At 32.0% G+C, this 19,589-nt stretch overlaps 1 protein-coding gene across 2 annotated transcripts in view; it reads right to left on the reverse strand.

Moving 5' to 3' along the window:
• LOC111714731 (uncharacterized) overlaps positions 1-6,332 on the reverse strand; it is a 30,436-nt gene extending 24,104 nt beyond the window's left edge. Inside the window, exons 1-3 of one of the 2 annotated variants that reach the window (XM_023489895.1) lie at positions 2,902-3,181; positions 673-729; positions 98-319 (exon numbers count right to left, since the gene is read on the reverse strand). In XM_023489895.1, the coding sequence (XP_023345663.1) occupies positions 98-319; positions 673-729; positions 2,902-3,043 (421 nt within the window). In that variant the 5' untranslated portion in view covers positions 3,044-3,181. Of the gene's footprint in view, positions 1-97; positions 320-672; positions 730-2,901; positions 3,182-6,172 lie in introns of those variants that run through there. The other variant, XM_023489894.1, reaches the window with a different exon arrangement.
• Positions 6,333-19,589: the final 13,257 nt, after the last annotated feature.

The raw sequence follows: 19,589 nt of genomic DNA on the forward strand, positions 1-19,589 counted from the left end.
TATGCCAACAGTCATTTTCATGTTTAATTTATGTACGTTTTTTAGACTTTAGATTTTAGTCATTGGATTAAATAAATATTTAAATAAATAGTTTTACCGAGCCAAAGAATATCAGGTATATATTGCAAAAGAACAGAGGACCCAGTGTCCGACAAGGCCCCCAATGCACAGCTAAGAGATCCATGGCAGAAATCAGCTGATGCTGTTGAATCTGATAAACCCGTGTCAGCTGATGGATCAGCTGACGATCCAAAAGATCTTCCCGCTGCTTGAAGAGTCAAAGCTCTGTAGAGAACCCCAAATGCCACACCAAAAGCAGCTTTAACAGAAAACATAATAAGTAAATGGAGAATGTTCAAAAAATTCTTATGACATGTTATTTATTGCTTGCAAGGATACCCATATTTATTTATTTTTATTTATTAAAAAAATGATTTGAACTCGAAGACCCAAATCGTATATTTCAAAAATATCACTAAAGTTTAGAAACTCTATGTTTAAGTTAAAGCTACCCATTTCGCCAAAAAACTAAAATATTAAATTAAAAGAGTGTTCGCTTGTTAGAAAAAAACCCTAATTTGGTTAACCTTCAGTTTTAGTACGATAAACTTAGATAGTTTCTTAATTTGAAATTCTTGAAATAAGCGAACAATCCCTTTAGAGTAAATATACCTAATATAGACAATAAAGCCAGCTCTACAGGTATGCCCTCTGGACAGCTATCATACCCTTTTTACCAAACAAATCATTTCTTATTTCAATCATTTCGAAATAATATTCGCAATTCAAATCCTTCCGCCAGGTGTTTTAGTCTCATTATAATTTATTTAAAAATCATGTATTAAACAAAAAGCTGAATTTTTTTTTGCACAAACATTTTTTTAACAATTTAGTTTTATTAAACTTAAAAATAATTTTAATAAAATAATTACAAAATTGTAAAACAATACCTGGACAACTTAATATTTTAAGACTTTTTTTGTGAAATTTTGTATTTTGGATAATTGCAAAAAAAACAAGCCGATTACGTAAATTCACACTCAATTCCTGCTCAGTAAACAAACGAAAATAAAACGATATTCTAAAAATGAAAGCGCTTGCTCGATTTAAAAACGAAATCGCAATTTAGCACACATTTTGAATCAAAGGGGATCATTGAAGCATTGAAACATGTGAGATAATTATAACAAAACAATTATTTTTCCTGTAAACATTTCCCGGATTTTTGCTTGTGCTTTGTTCTCAAGGAATTGAGTTTTTGCCACAAATTCTATTCTCTAATCCTTATATATTTGCAACTTAATGTTGTAGACCTTAGATATTTCAAACTATTAATTTAAATATCCCAATTGTTTGAAATATCACAGTTTTACACCATCAGGTTGCAAAGATATAGGGATGTGAATTTATTGCAAAAACCCAATTCCTTTGTTCAAAATATAGTTTGTTTATGGAATATATTTAATATTCAAGAAATATTTAGTAGTTTCTTGAATTTCTGAACTGTCTAGAGCGCTGAAAGATATATAAACCAAGAAGATGAAAATATCTGGTTTGGCTTGAAATAAAGCAAAAATTTCAATTAGGTCTACAATTGGTCTACAAGCTAGAAATGTAAACAAATCTGGGTAAAATCATTTAAACTGATCGTACCATGCATTGTTTATCTCAAAACCGGTTAAATTTCCACAACAAACTATCAAGAGAAGAAAGAGAGAAAAGAGAGTAAAGAGAGAAAAGAGAAGAAAGAGAGAAAAGAAAAGAAAGAGAAGAAAGAGAAGATAGAGATAAAAGGGAAGAAAGAGAAGAAAGAGAAGAAAGAGAAGAAAGAGAAGAAAGAGAAGAAATATTTATGCATACCCTAAAATCCTTTCTATATCATTTCTATTTCTATAATATTTTTGAAAAAGTAAGTAGCTGCCCCCCACTGCAGTTCAGCGTACACTTCTTTAATCATTTCAAGAGATTTGATCAATAAGCATTTGATCTTTTGATATGTTTCCGAAATAAATAAAACTGATTTGATACTTAATTGTTATACCTTTTATCTTTCCACCTGTTGTCTTTGAATTATAATTTATTAATAGCCAATGTTTGAGATATAAATGGTGTTCTTCATCAGGCTGCAAAGATATAAGATTTAGAAAATTTGAGTTTTCGGCAAGTGCTCAGTTTATTCATTAAACAAAACCAGTTTATTCATTAAACAAAAACCAGTTTATTCATTAAACAAAACCAGTTTATTCATTAAACAAAACCAGTTTATTCATTAAACAAAAACCAGTTTATTCATTAAACAAAAACCAGTTTATTCTGCTATTTTACCTAGGATCAAGAAGTCCTGAACAGGATTAAAAGGAGTTTTTTTAGAAGATATAATTGGTACCTTACACGTTAAATATATATATATAATCTGACCCTTTAAAAATAATTCGTGAAAACTGATGGCTTTTTAAATTATTCATTATAAAGTTGTTCAATTAGTACAATTAGAAACTGAATTTAAATGAAAGTGATTACCAGGAAACTCCGAATTAGGAAGACAACATTTAGAATGAAGTAAAGTCCAATGATCACGAGACACATCAATTGGGCAGTGTAAACAGACCAATTTTACTAAATTAGTGATTTAGTAAAACTATTTGCTCTCTAACAATATCAAATAAACTTAAGTATTAACATAATTTCGTCTTCATATTTCAGTGTTTTCTGGTTATTACTGTATGAAAAATGTTTATTAAATAAAGCGTAAAGTGGGTTCAAAAACTTTTGCGTTCTGTAATGCGTAAATAGAGTTTTTAGGACACATTAAACACTCTTAAAATTAACACCTGGCGTCAGAACTTAAATGCGCGATGCAGTTTGAATCTATTGAAATAAGAATTAATGATTATCCCAAACCTCCACCGCTATGGGACCCATAGGAGTCATGGGATCCATAGGAGTCGCCTTTGGAAGTAAACAATCTTCCTTCTCCTCCCTCCTCTCCAATAATATTATAGAAAGTGTCCAACATCTGGGTTCTATTTAATATAGACTCCATTTTAACACAGCGATCTGACACTGACTGTTGTCAAAAAAGAAAGTGTGGAAACAAGATGGCGGTCGGATTCAAGATGGCAGAGAGTTTAGTGGATTTCTACGGTTACTGTATACAGCTGATGATGTTGGCAGATTCTTCAATGGACAATGATTTTTAAAATCATGATGTGAGAAGAAAAATTTTAAAAACGCGATGCTGTAAGGATGACACACTTTCCACACCTCTGTGGGCAATATATCAATCTGGAATATTTCAGAAATGAAAGGGACTGTACAGAACTTTGAACTAGACAACGAACAATAATTTCAATAGAATGTGGAACTAACATCTACTTTTTTTACTCTATAACAGAGGTTTGGTTTATCACCATCACCGAATTTTGAAACTAATGTTAAACTTAAACTTTCCCATTTATTTGTTGTTTTCAGAATATTTTTATCATATTCTTTAATGCAGATAATTTATGGTTTTTCATGGTTCCTTAAAAAAACACATTTCTTAGTTCGAAGTATATACTAATCATTCTGTAATCGTAGGATTAAATAACAAAAAAATATGAAATATTTACCAAACCAAATCAAATCAGGAACATACTGAAAAACCAGGTTCGAACTTAAACCTTCCAGGTTTTCTAACAAAAAGCCTGGTTCTTCAATATTGAGTTGGCTGCGGCTAGAAGATCTGCCAGCTGCTTGAAGTGTGAGAGCTCTGTAGAGGATACCGAACGAGAGTCCGAAAGCTGCGAGGATTGACAAAAGGGCAAACTCAACCGGGACCCCTTCAGGTAGGGTTCTTAATCGTTTCTTTAGCCTTTTACAATTTTTAAAAGGTTCCAAAAAATCTAAAGGTTTTACAAATTTCAAAATTGTAAATTCTACATTTTGCCCAAATTTGATCCTGAGAGGAAACATATGCATACGCAATAGACGATCCATACTGGATTAGTTTAAAACGTTAGCTTTTTTGTTTTGTTTTTTCGACATTTTCTCTTTAGACAAATAAGTTTGATAAAAAAGGAGTTTAAGTTTTTGGTTTATGACAGAATCTCAAATTTGCTATTCCCCTACATCTTTGCAACCTGATGGTGTAGATCTTTGATATTTCAAACTTACACTATTTCTCTAACAAATGTTATTGTATGAAATATTAAAGGTCTACAACATCGGGTTCCAAAGAAATAAGGATTGAATATCTAAGTTTGTGGCAAAAAAGTCAATTCCTTTTAACACAACACAGTTTTGAAATATTGGAAGTTTTTTGAAAAGTTTTTATAACAGAAACCAAACTGATTAACAACCCTACCTTCAGGGCAATATCCTCCATAGCCACCATGGCCGCTGTAAGATCCAACATTATCGATAAATTGTCTTCCTATCGTGACGAAAGTATAGTTCATATTTGTATTATATATATTTTACCCGCTAACCCGAAATTCGAAAATCGCTTAATAGGAATTTTTATGGTAATGATCTTTTGAATTTGGAAGTATTTTGATTTGTAATAATTTATGCAATAATGTATATCACTTTTTTAATTCAAAGACTTTGTACAATGTTCACTGAGAGACAGAACAAAAATGAAACCGTTGATATGAATCTGTTTAGTGCGAGCTAAACCAACATATTGGAAGGATTAAGTGCCTAAATGTTGTTAAATTGTTCCCCCCGGCGAAAGTGAAATTAAGTGCACATTATAGTTTTTTGCCAATATGGCTTCGTCTATTCTTTTGATAAGGGATTGGACAGGATGTGGGTGCAGGGTGTCCCACGAAACATGACAGTTGATGAATAGTTTGGAATGTCGTCTTCCAAATACTGGATAAGATTTAAAAGCTTTTTGCAGTTTAATTCGGAAGAAACAACTTTTACTCCAATATATCTTAATCTGCGAAAGATTTTACCATAATAAAACTGCCAAATAATATTATTCTCTTTAGGCCTTAAATGGTATGACTGTCATCTTTTTTCTTATATATTCTTCGCTAAGGATTTAGTTTCTGTGACTGATGTCTTCATTTAGAAAGATTCAAAGTAGAATGCATTATTCCATTTATCAAAATTAATAAACCCCCCCCCCCCTGCATGCAAAGTCCCCTGGTTAATATTTAGCCTCCCAACACCCAAGGTTACAAGGTTATTTTTTCTAAACTTAAACTTTACATTCTTTATTAATCGAACATTGCCGAGCATTTATTTCTTTATCATTTGAATATTGGGAAAATCAAAGACGACATTACTTGATTTCCTTTGTTTTGTTTTTCACCCTCTTGCCCTACTTTGAAGGAAATTAATTGCTGTGAGAAAAATGTCAAGACATAGTTAAATCAAATCAACAGTTTAACGTGTTTTATAAAATACATTTGACTTAAAGAATTACATTCCTCATACTATGCATATTATACACTTTTAGGTTGCAAAGATATAGGGATTTTAAAAATTTTAAAGCGAGTGTTCAGTTTCTTTAAAAATTAAACATTTCAAGTATTGCAATATAAAATTGCACAAAAAGAATTGAGTTTTTGCCACAAAATCAAATTTTTAAATCCCTAAATCTTTGCAATCTAATGGTGTAAACCTTTGATATTTGAAACTTAGACTATTTGATTTAACAGAACTATATTAGTTTAAAATATCTAAGGTCTACAACGTTGGGTTGCAAAGATCTAGGGAGTAGAAAATCAGACTTTGTGGCAAAGACTCAATTTCTTTGTTTTCCTTGAAACCAACCGAGGTTAAGCGACATTGTAACCATTGGCTTCCTTTGCGCCACTAAAGTTACATTTTATTCACATTAAACCTCTGGCTTAATTCCTTTCATAATCTCTTTACTAGCTTGACAATTAAATATACGGGTGAGGGGATTCAATAAAGGGAAAATGAATCAAAGGCAGAGTTTAAGGGAGTGGGGGGGGGGCATGCACGATGATTAATGATTCTCTATTAGATAATAAGCAATATATAAAGTACTAGCTGAAGGGCCCGGCGTTGCCCGTGGAAAAAAAATATACGAATTTATTATCAAAAAAAAAAATCCAGCCCAATCGGTCCAGCCGTTTGGCCAGCNGTGGCTGTAAAAATGAAGAAATTAATTCTAAAAAAATTACTGTCACAGTGAAAGATCTCTGTAAACCTGAAGAGTATTGAATAAAGTCTAGATTTTCTCTGATTTCAGTCTTTAAAGTTTTTACTTCGCTATCACTACATTCACTTTACTAATACTAGGAGCGCATGTTGCTAAAATCTTCCTGTTCTCCCGGAGATTTCAACGCGGTTAGTTTGAGCGTCCAGTGCGCGACAAGGGAAAGGCGATACAGAGAGTTGGTAACGGTAAAGTTCTAACTTCTAAACGTCATAACGGTCGCTCATGAGTCTTATTTTTCATTGATACAAAACACCTTCTCATACACCCCTCCTTCCCCTTCTTTTTTTGATCATCCTACCCCCCCCCCCTCCCCCTTCTCCACCATATGTTTCTCCACTTCCCCCTCTACAGTTCTCTAATCTTCTCTCTTGGTTTCACGGATCCTTAAACGTTTCCCGGATTTTATCAATTGTGCAAAACTATGATAAATGTGGACAATTGTAATTAAATTACAAAGAGGGTTAAATTTCAAATTTAATTTTAATAGTTCCATCTATGATTTACAAATCACAACGTACCCTAACAACATTTGTCCAAATGAAAACTTATATTCTCAAAATGCTTTTCTTCAAATAAGTGACTTGAGATTATTTATAGCAGAAACAAGGACGGAAACTGACAAATGCATCTTTTCTCATACTTGTCAGAGATGCAAGAGTGAAAGGATACCGTTGTGTATCGAGCATGGTCATTTTTGGTGTGTTCTTGCAAAAATAACAAATTTTACAATAGGTTGATTTACCCCTTCCTTTATATTTAAAGATGATTTATTATTATGATAGTTTAATGGCTGAATGGGTTTTAAGAGCTGTAAAAATAGATAAGAGCATCTGTAAAAAGTTGAATGCAATTGAAAAATCGGACGGGTGTATAATGATAAAATTAGAACAATTATGTTGTATAATTTAAAATTGGCACTAATTTGCAGGCAGAGTGCAATCTCTAAATTGTATCTTACAAGTTACAATGCAAAAGCAAATATTTGCCTACAGTTTTATATGCTAATTATGGTTTTTTAAAAATATTTTCTTTTCTTAAATTTTGCATGCGATTCCATTAGCGCCTGATCCAATCAGGGTTCAGTCATGTGTTTGGTGTCTATTCTGAACCAATAGAAATTGCATGGCGGTATCATCTATCTTTCTATCATATCTCTTCATACAATTAGAGATGAATCCTTATATCGGGGCTAAACAGTAAATGGAATATTTACTTCTACTGAAACTACAGTGCTTAAATTGTACACGTGTAATGCGATAGGACAGGGAGGGTTTCTAAATTTAAAAAGAAAGTTATAGTAAAATAATAACAAGATTAAGAGTGAAGCAATGTTTTTTTATCCGATAATTATAAGATATAAAACAATAAAAAAAAGTTCACGGATTTGATAATATTTTCCCGCGCATTTACAAAATTTAACAAAAATCTAAAACTATTGGACACAAAGGAATTGAGTCTTTGTCATAAACTTTGATTTTCTAATCCCACATATCTTTTCAACCCTTTGTTGTAGACTATAGATATTTCAAACTATAAATATTCTGTTAGATCAAATAATCTAAGTTTGAAATATCAAGGATTTACTCCATCAGGTTGGAAAGACATATGGATTAGAAAATTTGAGTTTGTGGCAAAGACTCAAATCCACTGTAATTATGAGCATCCATAAAATAATCCCTGGTCTGGGGTTATGTGAGATCTCACACAAAATTTGACGTTTTTTGGTTACAAACAGACAGACAGACAAACAAAGTACATACATAGAAGAGCCTAGTCATTATTTCGTATATTTTTAATCATATTAATCATAATTGTTACTAACAAATGCTACACAAAAATGACTGAAACTATATCAATTTGAAAATTGTATTCTGTGAACGCATGACCAAACTTAACGATTAAAGCATGTCTGACTATTTCAGTCCATTGGTAAAAATTGCATTTCAAACCATGTGTTCTCTCACCTGGAATGAGATGAGCCATATCCAAAAAATCAAACTGAAATGATCTTCGACCTTTTGCCAATGCTGCTTGTACCAGAACAGCTGTTTTAATCATGACAATGTTAAGAAGTCGTTTTTTCAAAATGACAAAAATTTGTCTTAAGTCTGTATAGCTGTTTTTAAAAAAAAAACCTGTTACCCGCCTAAAATTCTGATTTTCTGATAGAACATAATTTGAAATTCAGTGGTTTTCGTTATCAGGTTGCAAAGATATAATGTTTGGAAAATTACTGTTTGAGGCGTGTAATCTTTTTTTTTGATATTTCTCATTCACAGATACCCAAAGGTTGCAAACTCTTATGCTGAAATCGATGGGAATTTTGCCAATTACTTCTTAATAACTAAAGTTTTAGTTTTAAAATACACATTTCTATGGCTACAGCAAATTTTCAAAATTTCGAAATTCTTTTAGCCTATAACACCCCCGGCCACCCATGAGTGCCCACAAAAATTTTCAACCCAATGGTCCAGCCGGTTGGCCGGCTATAGACAACATGACAACATGTATATATACGAATGTCTTTTTTTATTATTTAGATATTGTCATTCCACCTAGAGCCCCTGCTCCCGCGGCTAGAATCAGCAGTAAATTCGGGTTAAGAAAGTCCCCTGCTCCAACATCTGCGGCCGGAGCCGGGCACACAAAACTGGCATAACCACCATAGCCTCCATAGCCTCCGTAGTCTCCACGGGAGACAGAGGCCATTGCATAAGAGCTTCCTTGTCTATGGTTGGATATATTTTGACAGTTAAATTGAAGGTTTTGGTCAATTAACTAAGAAACAACTTGTTTATTTATTAACAAGTGGGATACACCAATTTCCAGCTCTATTGTATCAGTATTTTTCCTTTTTGCTTTTTTCAACGGAGAAATATATACCAATTTCCATCTATGTTCTAACACTAAAAAAGACATTTTTTTTTTCTTTTGGTTAGCTGTCAATAAAAGAAACGTACTAACATAAATAAATATATGATTATGCTTTGATAACAGGTATAAATTATTTCTCATAGTATAATTTTGTACAACCAAGTTAAATTTTTTTCAAAATGCTCGATTTTCGGTTTAATCATTTTTTTTCTTCTCTAAATTATATAAATTATTAATAGACCCAATTCCTCAAATCTGCCGGATAATCAGGCGTTGAAATATCGTTGCCATAGCTATCCGTATCATAGAGATCCATTTTAAACCCTTAAACTACTCTGGAATGTCCTACCTGTATTAAAAAAGGCCAAAAAGTCTTGAATCCCCCCTTCTTGTTGAACCAGGTTTACAACGGAGTGCACATCTCCCAATACCTCCCGCCGACGACGTTTACGCCCAGCCTACTTTCACCCGGATTGTAAAAACACCAAATTTGAAAAAAACTAAATTTTAAAAATTTTAATAGAAAAAATTCTTAAATTTCTTTTTTGCAATCTTATTTCCCTGAATAGCTGCAAAAAGAGCAGCAGCGGCTGCGGCAATTGCCCCTAATCAGAAAAAAAAATGCTCATTGCCAACAGAGTAAATGTGAATCAAGTTAACAAATACTAATTAAAAAGCATCAAAAACAGCATTGTTTCATTCCTAGAATAAGAAGGGTTCCAAGATCAATACCAAGTGCATTTCCTGCAGCTGCAGGGGCAGCTGCAGTTGGGCAACAGTTGCAATATCCTCAATTCAGCAAATTCAAAAATGTATTCAAACACTTTTCATGGATTTTTTAAGAAACTGCAGATGCAAATTTTAAATGACCGACTCCCTAATGTTCCTTTAAGCCTTTATTTGATCAAAAATGTGAAGGATATTCTTTTTTTTTTTGCAATTACTCATGATCAATTTTCAAAGAGAAATATATTAGATATCTAACGCATTCTTGATCAGATAGAGTTTTTAAAGGAACCGTGTCAGTGAACCTCTAATTAGTATTATTAGTGAATCACCCGAAATTACATCTGAAGTCCCTGTAAGTTAGGAATCACCCGAAATTACATCTGAAGTCCATGTAAGTTAGGAATCACCCGAAATTACATCTGAAGTCCATGTAAGTTAGGAATCTCCGAATTGTGACGGAATATAATTTTGAATTTAAGTTCCTTGGTTGCCATATCCTGATGAGGCAGAAACCCTTTGGTCGTTGAACTAAAATTCACAATTTATTTTCTTTAAAATGTTAAATTTATTCCACCCTATTCATAAGAGGGGGTCTTATTTTATTTTAAGAGTGAATTTTTGTTCAAACAAAAAAATAATTTGTGCCTTGTAAAGATCGGCGGTTGAACGATAGGACATTCCAGATTGTATGTTCACCCTGTCAGATTAAAAACTAGATTAAAACTGACCAACCATTAGTTTTCAATTCAAAAGATTTAAATTTCTACAATATTCATTGAGTTTCTATTTAAAATCAGGGTGTCACCAACATCTTGTAAATTGATGAAATTAACAATTTTTAATTAAAAAATGTTAAAATTAAGCATTGAATTTAAAAAATGCAAATTAGTAAAATTAGTGAACCTTTTTTCTTTTGTTTTTTAACCCCCTTCAGCTGAACTGAAAAAAGAGATATTTCTGGATGATTTTCAGTTTAATCAATTGATGGCTTAACGAGTATTTTTACGTGGTTCAGAAGTTAAAGAGATACATCCAGAAAAAGTTACAGAGAACTTTCTTTAATTAAAATCTTGTAATATCGTCGATATTTGTATTAAAAATTTACATACATTTTTTATATTTTGGATTGAAAATGTAATTAAAATCAATTAATTAATTAATCTTAATAAAAAAGATAAATTTAAGGTCAACAAGAAAATTTTAGTAGAACCCCACCCTCCAATTCACACTTTCATTTCTCCATTTTTTTCTCCAACAATTTCTTCTTTCTACACACTTTCACTTCTTCTTACTTTATTCTCAAACTCTTATCTTATCATCTGCGTGCCATTCCTTAAAGGGAGTGTGAGAGTATTCTTCAAGTGGCCCTCTAGTACATGCAAAGATAGCAATGCCCGATTCTCAACTTGAAATCTTAATCTAATCCAAAATGTGGGAATTTCTCCATTGTTTCTTATACGCAAGAAATGCGCAAGTCACTTTTGCAGAGTAAACACAAATGAAATAAACAGTTTTAATCAAAAGTATAATGCAAGGAAAGTTAATTGCAGTTGCGTATACTCTGCGTACATATTAAACCCAGTTCTCTTTGGGCGGAATTTGTAAACAAGAATAGATGCAGCAGTGTTCGTTTAGTATCCGAGGAGATTAAAAGCATTACATTTTGATAATTTTGATAATTAACATAATAGTTTCCTATGACCAGAATATTTCATTGATTTTGTATGTGAAAGATGGATCCCATGTCAGGCTTCGACATCCGTTTTGTGTTTACATTACCGCCCAGAGATATTACACTGCAGTAAATAACTTTCCTTGCATTATAACCTTGGTTTGAATATGAAAAACACATGGATATCTAATGTATACTTGATCACTCCACTGGACCCGTCCACCCTCCCATTCACACTTATTTTAACTTTTGTATTTTCAACTTTTAGTCTCCAGTCCAACTTTTATATTCTCAAATGAAGAGAAACTATTTACAAAAATTGATGATTTTACAGATGTGGCTTATAATTATTTAGAAATTGTAATTGTAATATTTTAAACATAATATCATAAATAGCATAATATTTAACAACGAGCTTCGAAAGTGAGGAACCAAAGGGTAATAATAATAAAGCTCTTCGTGCCCGCTCAAATATATTCATGTTAGCTATCCTCGGCCAAACGGCTGGACCAAATTGGCTCAACTTCGGCTGGACCAAATTGGCTCAACTTGTTTGAGGAAACCTTTGAGTACCCCGGGGGTAACATAGGATAAAAAAATCGAAATATTTTTTCTTCCAAAATTCGAGTTTATTCTACAAAATTCGATTTTTTTTTCAAAAATCGATTTTTTTTCAAAAATCGATTTTTTTTCAAAAATCGAATTTTTTCTAAAAAAGAAACATTTTTTTCAAAATTCGATTTAAAAAAATTCCACGGGGGACCAATGGTTACCCCGGGGGTAACATAAGCTATACAATGTTAACTTTGCTTTCCTTTAAAAAACGAATTTGTTTTCTTCAACGATTCCACGGGCAACGCCGGGCATTTCAGGTAGTATGTCATGTAGGTGAATATATGCCAAAATATTCTCATGTGGATATACATCACAACAACATTTTTCAATTACTTGTTATACTTTAGTATAGGGCAGTGAGTGATGTTTTGTAGACAAAATGGGTCGAGGAAACCCATGGTTCTGTAATATTAATAATTTACGTAAAATTTGTCCAAAGTGACGTAAATAACTTAACAATTAATTAACCCTCTTTTGGTGAAATCATAGGTCGGAAATGTGGGTAAAATATAAGGGCGGTAAAAGTAAAAACAATTTCTGGTTCCTTATTAGAAAAATCTTGACTAGCTTACCTATTCTAAACGTGTCAAAGAAACCTGGGAGTTGAGGAAAGTCTCTGCCCGCTGCTGCTGCTTTAGCTACAAAAGCTTGATAGATGGCAAATACTGCTGCAGCAGCTCCCAGTACTAAGGCTAGCAGAAGGTTTCTATCTATAACCAGTCCTTGATTTGATGCCGGGCATACACAGTATTGGGATATATATCCAGAACTGCAAGTGCTCGGGCAGTTTCCCGAATAAGAATCATGCCGATCGACTGCTTCGAATTGTCCGTCAAACATGCTGGCTGCAATCAAGTTGCCCATTTAAAGGAAGTTCCTATTTTTTCCTTTTTTGTAAGATTTTTTATTTTATGTTTTATAAGGACCAAACTCAACCTCGAGTCCTTTTTCTTTTGGTTTACCACTTGATATTATCCTGCTAACTTGAAACAAATCAAAAGAGAATGTAGTTTGTGCGTATCACACTGTATACTCTACAATTGTACTGTACTGTAATGTATATATATTGTACTGCAACTACAATGATACTCCGTCATATATTTTTATATTGTATTTAGCATTAAAAGGAGAAATCAAATTTATCTTTCTTTTAAATAATTTTAAATCTGATCTAAAACTACTGAAAGAACTGATAACTTCTATTTGTTTATCATTATATCTTTGCAACCTGATGTCATGGCCATTTTGTTTGTAGAACTTTAAATTCTACTAAACATTAGTCAAAGTTTGAAATATCAAAAATTTACACCATCAGGTTAAAAAAATTTACGGGTTAGACAATTAGAATTTAGGGCAGGTAATCTGACGACGAATTTAAATAAGTTAAGCCTCGTTGCTGAACTCCAAAAAACCGGTTCAAATTCAGCGCCGGCTCAAGTCTTGAAGCACGTAATACAATTTTAAGTGGAACCATAACCATGTTTGAGCCGAGTCTCAAATTTGAGATGCGGCTCAAATTTATCAAATTTGAGATGCGGCTCAAATTTATCAAATTTGCTCTCAAGTCCACAAAGATTTATCCTACCTAGATCAAACTCTGGTATTATCATGTTAAAAACTGTTTCAAGGACAGAGTAGTCAAATCCACGTTTTTTCCTCCCACTCGCGACAATGGCCTGGAAAATGTTTTGCAGTCGCAATTATTTAATTTAGTGAATTCATAACATAAACAAATGTACGAACATTTTATAATTGACAAAACTAGTTTTGAGGTTGATCTATACTTGGAAACTTTTATCACAAATCGAACAATATGGTTTACAAACAAGTTATCCTAGAGCTGAAGACTTTAGAATGAGATATCCTTAATCCCAATTACTTCATCTGAGTATCCAATGGACACACTTTTGATTTTCTCTTAAACCGTTCTTTCTTGGATATAGTAGAGAAAATCAAAAACCGGTTTTTTAAATTAGAGAGTCCCTCCAGTTTCTGTATATCATCTTAGATGGCGCGCAAAATTTCAAATTTATCGGCTTCATATACGCGACTCTGATTGGTTGAATTTTATACAAAAAGTACAAGATTAGGATAGTCTTGACATTAAGAAAAAGAGAGGATCAAGCATTAATCTCAATATCCACCATTCTAAAGTTTTTAGCTCAGGTGACCCTGGTTTGGCTTTATACATTTGTCACCAAATTTCTAAGGCGAATTTTTCTAAAGGTAAATTCCAAATATCTCCAAAATTTTTTTTTTTTTCTCATTGATGTTTTATAATGAAAGGAATTGAGTAGTTGTCACCAAGATTTTCGAATCCCTATATCTTTGCAACCTAACGCATGGTGAAAACCTTGCGTTAGATTGGATTTCAATTAAAGATAAAGGGATTAGAATATCAGATTTTGTGGCAAAGCTTCCATTGTTTGCTATATCAAAATGCACAAAAGAATGTTAAAATTACAAAATGCTCGTAATTTTACAAAAAGAGTAACTTAATAAAAAATGAATAAAATAATTATATCTAATTCTTATATAATTCCGACCTGGTAAAGTATATAAACAGCAGCTGCTGCTGCCGCTGCTAGACCGAGTAGAAGCGTATTATCAATTGCTGAAACAATCAGGTCTTTATATGTTTCATCTTAGATTAACCCTATTCAGGCTAAAGTCTGGTTTACCTAAAATAGTCTGGATAGGGGGGGGACTCTGGGACCCCTCTCTAGGGACCCCCTCTCTAGGGACCCCCTCTCTATTTCTGTATTGTGTAACAAATATAACATTTGATACACTTTATTCTTTATTTATTACTTTCAACTAATAAAATTTAAAAGTTACTCGCATGGTTTATAGGGTTACCCATGGTCAAGTTTTTAAGACAATGGCGCAACACAAAACGGGGTTTATGACTTTTAACTGATCTTGAGCAAAACTTGAACTGCAAAACAAAATAATAGAAAAACTTTAATAACAAACTGGAAAAAGATTTATTGACATTTCGTTTTTATTTTTATGCGTGAGCTTGTGTCCAAACCCCTTATCCAAAAAAACTATTAAAGTTAAAAAAAAAGTTACTCGCGGGATTATGTTGCAGATACAATGAAGAAAATTAAGAGGGCACCATTGAAATTCGGACACACCCCTCAACAACTGGAGGGTCACTATAAAAAATTACTTCTAAGATTGCTCTCTTTTCAACCTGAACCAGTAAAAAAACAGTAAATCATTAAAAAAAGAACAGATTCAGAAAGGTATCATTAAACCTTTTTCTGAGTAACATTGAAGACGATATCGACGTTTTCCACCTGAAAATAGGTTATTTTAATTGTGGTATTCTTAGAAAGTTAATACATATTTTTTTTTAAATTTAAATAAAAACCTTTGAATGTAGATATTCCTTTTCGGTAAAAATTATGCTGTAAAAAAAGGATGAAATAAATGTTTAACTATCATAAAGAACTGATTGCCTATGCCGTCGTTAGAGCCAGATGAACCACAACAACAGCAGGACTGCTGATATCCACTTGAATATCCATATCCAGTATTTCCTAAACATATCATGATTCATGTTTGTTACCTTTATCCTGTATTATGTTTTCCTTTGCATTTTTTTCTCAAATGCTTTTCCTTCTTCTTTTTACTTTTTTCCCCTTTCCTTGACATTTTCATCTTCTTTGTATACTCCTCTCTAATATTTGGTTTATTATCTTTCTATCCCTTTCTTTTTCTCTTTAGTTTAAGAAACATTAAATTCATAATGCATTTAAGGTTCGTATCAACAATTTATATTTTCTCAGTATCTATAGTTTAGAAAAGGATCCTGCATTACTGTTAATTTTATTTCTTTATTTGTAAAACTATTCTAGAACTAAAGAATATGAAACTTATGTAGTTGTTCTAGTCAAAGAGAATATATTATACACAGAGTGGAATTTACTCTAAAAAGTTGTACTGTTTCCATACTGCAGGTGTGTTTCACACATTTGTGCTGTTTAACCTTTTGGGCCCTGGAACATAATTTTAAAGAAAAGTTTTCTGTTAGCCTGTTATGCATTCCCGAGTTCATATCAGCATAAGCTTAGATAAAAATCAATTTGATGTTTTTATTTAGTAAAAAAAATAATTGAAGTAATCAAACAGTAAAAACCAATATTTCTGAAATACTCAAGATACCAAAATATTAAAATTGAGGATGAGGAAGGTAAATGGTTATTAACTCTTTAATTTATAACATTTTTACGTCAGACTGTGACAGAAATGTTAAGTGACCCTCCATAATGTTTAAAATTTACAACGGCATCATTTGAACCTTTATCTGAGTAAACCTTTATTTGAGTAAACCTTTATCTGATTAAACCTTTATTTGAATAAACCTTTATCTGAGTAAACCTATATCTAAGTAAACCTTTATTTGAGTAAACCTTAATTTGAGTAAACCTTTATTTGAGTAAACCTTTATCTGAGTAAACCTTTATCTGAGTAAACCTTATCTGAGTAAACCTTTATCTGAGTAAACCTTATCTGAGTAAAAACTGGTAAATTCTGAAAATTTCGTTTTTTGTCTCTACTTCAGTCACGTATACACCAATATACAAAGAAATCAAAGTGTAAATAATAAATTTTTTAAAAGACTAAAAATGAATATTTTTTGTTCTCAGAAAGAGGTTTAAAGGGTACAAGCAAATATTTAAATAGAGCATCACTTAGAATTACGTCACCAGTCCATTTAAGTGTGTTGACCTGCATTCCCTGATCTGGAGAGGACGGATCCATATCCATAGTCAAACCCTCCACCCTGAGCAGAAACCTTTCCGGACTCATATCCTGATATACAAGACCTTTACAACTTTACTCTTATACAAATCAAATCAAATCAAATCAAATCAAATTAAATCAAATCAAATCAAATTAGATTAAATGAAATCAAGAAGCTAGGGTTTGTCCAGGAGCTCCCTAGTCTGTTTGTCATCACGTTACCCACCAAACCCAGTGTCCGAATTTAAGGAATTTAAGCCACGTCTCAAATACCCCAAAACCGGTTTTAATTGACCGCCGGTTTAAATCTTGAAAAATTTAATATAAATTTAAGTGGAACCAACCAAATTTGAACCGCGGCTCAAATTCTTTAAATTCGGCCTCAGAGGGTTTTAACTTGACGCAGGCAGAGCCTTTTGTATAGCTAAACAGTTTTAGGGCTAAGCAAAGTTCCGTTAACAAAAGGGAACATTAAAAAATTAACAGAAAAGTCCATTAACAAAACGGAATATTTAAAAAATTGACAGAAAAGTCCGCTAACGAAACGGAACATTAAAAAATTAACAGAAAAGTCCGTTAATGAAACGGAACATTAAAAAATGTACAGAAAAGTCCGTTAACGAAACGGAATATTTAAAAAATTAACAGAAAAGTCCGTTAATGAAACAGCACATTTAAAAATTTACAGAAAAGTTTTTTAACGGAACTGCACATTTGAAAAATTTATTAGAAAAAACGATACGGAAGATTTAAAAAATTAATAGAAAAGTCCGTTAACAAAACGGAACATTTAAAAAATTTACAGAAAAGTCCGTTAACGAAACGGAATATTTAAAAAAATAACAGAAAAGTTCGCTAATGAAACGGAACATTAAAAAATTAACAGAAAAAGGCCGTTAACGAACGGCAAAAACTGTTGATTTTAAAATCAATAACTTTGATCTAAAAGAAACCTAATTGAAAATGAATTCAAAGACATGTGTTGCGCACAATTAATTTCTTTTTAAATTAACGGTCTATAAACAGTGTACACGGGATAGAGTTAACATTACAGGTGCAAAAATATCTGGAAATCACTTTAGGAAAACTTAATTTCTTCATGTTGTAAAAACTTTCCTAGTCTTTTATCTGCATCCATCACTTATCAACTTGAAAAACAACCTAAATGTAAAACAAAACAAGAAAAAAAAGAGTTATCAATAGATATTAATGGTACGACATTGAGACCTTGTAACTTATCTAGTTTTGATTTTTCACACTAGTAGATGATAAGCAAATTAATGTAGTTTATGAAATATTTTTGTTCTTCCCAATTGCGCTTCAAAACTATATTATATTTTAATATAAAGCAAATGTACTTAAGTCTTTGCCACAAATTCAAATTTCCTATACCCAATAACTTTGCAACCTGATGTTGTAAACCTTTGATATTTCAAGCATAGACTATTTGATCCAACAGAATTCATAGTTTGAAATATCAAAGTCTACATATATCGGGTTGCAAAGATATAGGACATAGCTAATCAGAGTTTGTGGCTAAAGTTCAATTCCTTTACTATAAGTTGACGTGAGACAAGAGCATAATGGTCAAAGAAAATTTTGATAAGGAAACCTCGTACCACTGTAATATTCTCTTTTAAAGGGTTACCTACAAAGGATGAAATTTAAGAACGATTCGAAAAAATGTTTTATCTGAAGTTTTTTTAAAGTTTTTGTAGTAACATTGATTTCGAGAGAGAAAGAAAAAAGTTTAAAGCTGTAGACAGCCATGTATGTATGCATAGAAAAAATCATCTCTAAAGCCTCACCATGATTTGGGTAACCGGCCCTGAATAATTATAATTCCAATTACTCAAATCATGGTAAAATAAATAAAAACTTAGCGAAGGGAATGAATTGAAGAAAAATCAAAGAGAAATGCAAATCTTACAAAAAAGAAACCTAGAGATTCGTTCAAACGTTAAGATCACTGGCACTTCAAGACAGCCAATTCTCAACTAATGAAGTTTGATATTAATATAAAAATATATAGATTCATTTTTCTTAAAATTAGATCATTTGTACAGTTAGAAATTAAGAAAGAAAGGAAATAAAATTGAAGATGTTTCCAGATCATTAAAATCAAATTGTTAAATGTTTCAGTTCATCTCCTCTTACTAGCGTAATTCACTCAACCAGCGGGAAAATGGAGCTTAAAGTTAAAATCTATCTTAGTGATAACATATGAAAAAAACGTAAAACCTTGCGGTTGAGGAAACATAATTTGAAATAAAGAATATAATTACAGGAGGTGGAATAAATTCTTAATTAAAGAAAAAAAAGTCGCATTTCTTATTTAGAACTAGAGTCGTAGAGTCCTGATTCATGACCAGCTATATCTCGTATCATTGGAAATGTTCATCAAAAAAATCGAATTATGTATTTTTACCACATTTTATAGATCTATATGTATTTTCCATACCTTGTACCGTCCAACGGTAAGAGGTGCAGTTTTTTGTTTTTGAACGTGAATTTGAAATAACTAGGATTTTGTGACAAAAATGTATACTATAGCAATACTTAAGTGTGTTTGATGTTGTTTCAAAGCATATAGTTATACTTTTAACTTATTAAATCACTAATTTAGTGAACTGGGTCTGTTTACACTGCATAATTGTTGTGTCTCATGCGTTGGCGTTTTGTTACTTTAATTACATGTTATGAAATAATTTGTGGGTTTTGAAATACGTTAGCAATCCCTTTAAGCCAGCTGTGACAATT

This window comes from Eurytemora carolleeae, unplaced genomic scaffold (genome assembly GCF_000591075.1).
Source record: "Eurytemora carolleeae unplaced genomic scaffold, Eaff_2.0 scaffold1030, whole genome shotgun sequence".
NCBI lineage: Eukaryota > Metazoa > Arthropoda > Copepoda > Calanoida > Temoridae > Eurytemora > Eurytemora carolleeae.